The sequence below is a fragment of the Entelurus aequoreus genome, linkage group LG20 (assembly GCF_033978785.1).
Source record: "Entelurus aequoreus isolate RoL-2023_Sb linkage group LG20, RoL_Eaeq_v1.1, whole genome shotgun sequence".
Taxonomy (NCBI): Eukaryota; Metazoa; Chordata; class Actinopteri; order Syngnathiformes; family Syngnathidae; genus Entelurus; species Entelurus aequoreus.
This window is the reverse complement of record NC_084750.1, coordinates 6,344,129-6,346,022: the sequence shown is the minus strand read 5'-3', so window position 1 is coordinate 6,346,022 and position 1,894 is coordinate 6,344,129. Positions and strand designations below refer to the sequence as shown.

The 1,894-nt window shown below is 35.9% G+C and overlaps 1 protein-coding gene across 1 annotated transcript in view; it reads left to right on the top strand.

The window, feature by feature from the left end:
- Window positions 1–365, top strand: part of LOC133635549 (homeobox protein Hox-A9-like) — a 967-nt gene extending 602 nt beyond the window's left edge. Inside the window, exon 2 of the mRNA XM_062028756.1 lies at window positions 51–365. Within this exon, the coding sequence (XP_061884740.1) occupies window positions 51–292 (242 nt within the window). The 3' untranslated portion in view covers window positions 293–365. The remainder of the gene's footprint in view (window positions 1–50) is intronic.
- The last annotated feature ends 1,529 nt before the right edge of the window (window positions 366–1,894 follow it).

The following is a 1,894-nucleotide window of genomic DNA, read 5'->3' as shown; positions in this document are numbered from 1 at the left end:
AGGTCCTCACCTCCCCTCCCCCGTGTCACCCCCCCCCCCCTCCACCCCAGATAACCCGGTCTCCAACTGGCTCCACGCCAGCGCCACCAGGAAGAAGCGCTGCCCGTACACCAAGCACCAGATCCTGGAGCTGGAGAAGGAGTTCCTCTTCAACACCTACCTGACCCGGGACCGCAGGTACGAGGTGGCGCGGCTCTTGCACCTCACCGAGAGACAGGTTAAGATCTGGTTCCAGAACCGCAGGATGAAGATGAAGAAGTTTAACAAAGATGGCGCGCCTAAAGATGAGTGACTCCACAATTGCATGTTTAGGCGACTACCTTTTTTTTTTTTTTTTTTTTTTTTTTTTTTATTATTATTTTTTTTATATTGCACAATCTTACCAGTGCCCCTGTTGTTTTATTTGTACTTTGATTTCATTAGTTGTGCTCGTCGTGCGTCAACGTTTCCAGCTTATCAGCCAGTTTGTCTAAAAAAAAAAAAAAAAAAAAAAAAAAAAAAAAGAAGTATTTTCTTCTCTCTTCTTGCTAGAAAGTATGCGTTCATAGTCGGATTTAGGTGCTATACATCTCCTGGAATATTACATGACTGACTACCTATATGTGTTCATCGACTACCTACAATTTGTTTCTTCCCGTTCAGGCAACATTTCAGCAGCCGTGTTTTGTTTCTGAAGAAGGAATTCATGCCTACATAGCGGGGGAGATAACGCAACAAAAAAAAGCACTGTAGGTTACGTCATCGATTACCTCTACATTGCGTCTGTTTGGTCCTCAAATGTAATTTGTACTTTATTTATTCAAAATAAAACAAATTATATCTGCACAAGCCAATGATGCATGTTTGTTGTTTACATGCATTCCAAATACTTACTGCATGGATTTGGTTGACACCACCCTTTTAAAATACATTATTATATGTATTTGTGAAGATATAATTAGGTAAATACTCTAAATAATCTGGTTTTATTTTGGAAGAAAGGTAATTTTTTCTTCTCTATATTGCGTCTGTTGGGTTTGGATAATAATTGTATTTAAGGGACAATATTAAATGTACAATTACTACAAGGGATATTACACACTGACAAGTTAAAGCATGCAGAGTTTATGACAACTTTGGCATGCAGGGGTGTAGCACCAAACCCCCACCCAAATAGCATCCTAAACGAAACATCACATACTTGCTTGTTTACATGCATTAAAAAGAATTATTGCATGGATTCGGTTGACACCACCCTTTTAAAATACATATCAAAACCTGTATTATATATATTTGTAAAGATATAATTAACATATCTAGGTAAATACTCTAAATAATCTGGTTTTATTTTGGAATGTTTTATTTATTTTTTTCTCTACATTGCGTCTGTTTGGTTTGGATGATAATTGTATTTAAGGGACTATTTTAAATGTACAATTACTACAAGGTGACAAGTTAAAGCATGCAGAGTTTATGACAACTTTGGCATGCAGGGGTGTAGCACCAAACACCCCCCCCCCCCCACAAATAGCATCCTAAACTAAACATGGCCGCTCCACATCACATACTTGCTTGTTTACATGCATTAAAAAGAATTATTGCATGGATTCGGTTGACACCACCCTTTTAATATACATGTACAACCTCTATTATATATATTTGTAAGGATATAATTAACATATATAGGTAAATACTGTATTTATTTTGGGGAAAAAATATATTTTCTTCTTGAAAAAAAATACAAAAAACAATAAAATCAATATAAAGTTGCCAGAATATGAAATTAAATAAGCATTTTGTTCCTTTAAATATGATTAGAAATATGTTTAAGTTTTCTTTTACTTCAGAATGTTAAGTAAAGATTAGCTGATACACACAGTGGATAATACCAATCATCAATCCGTCCATCTATTTT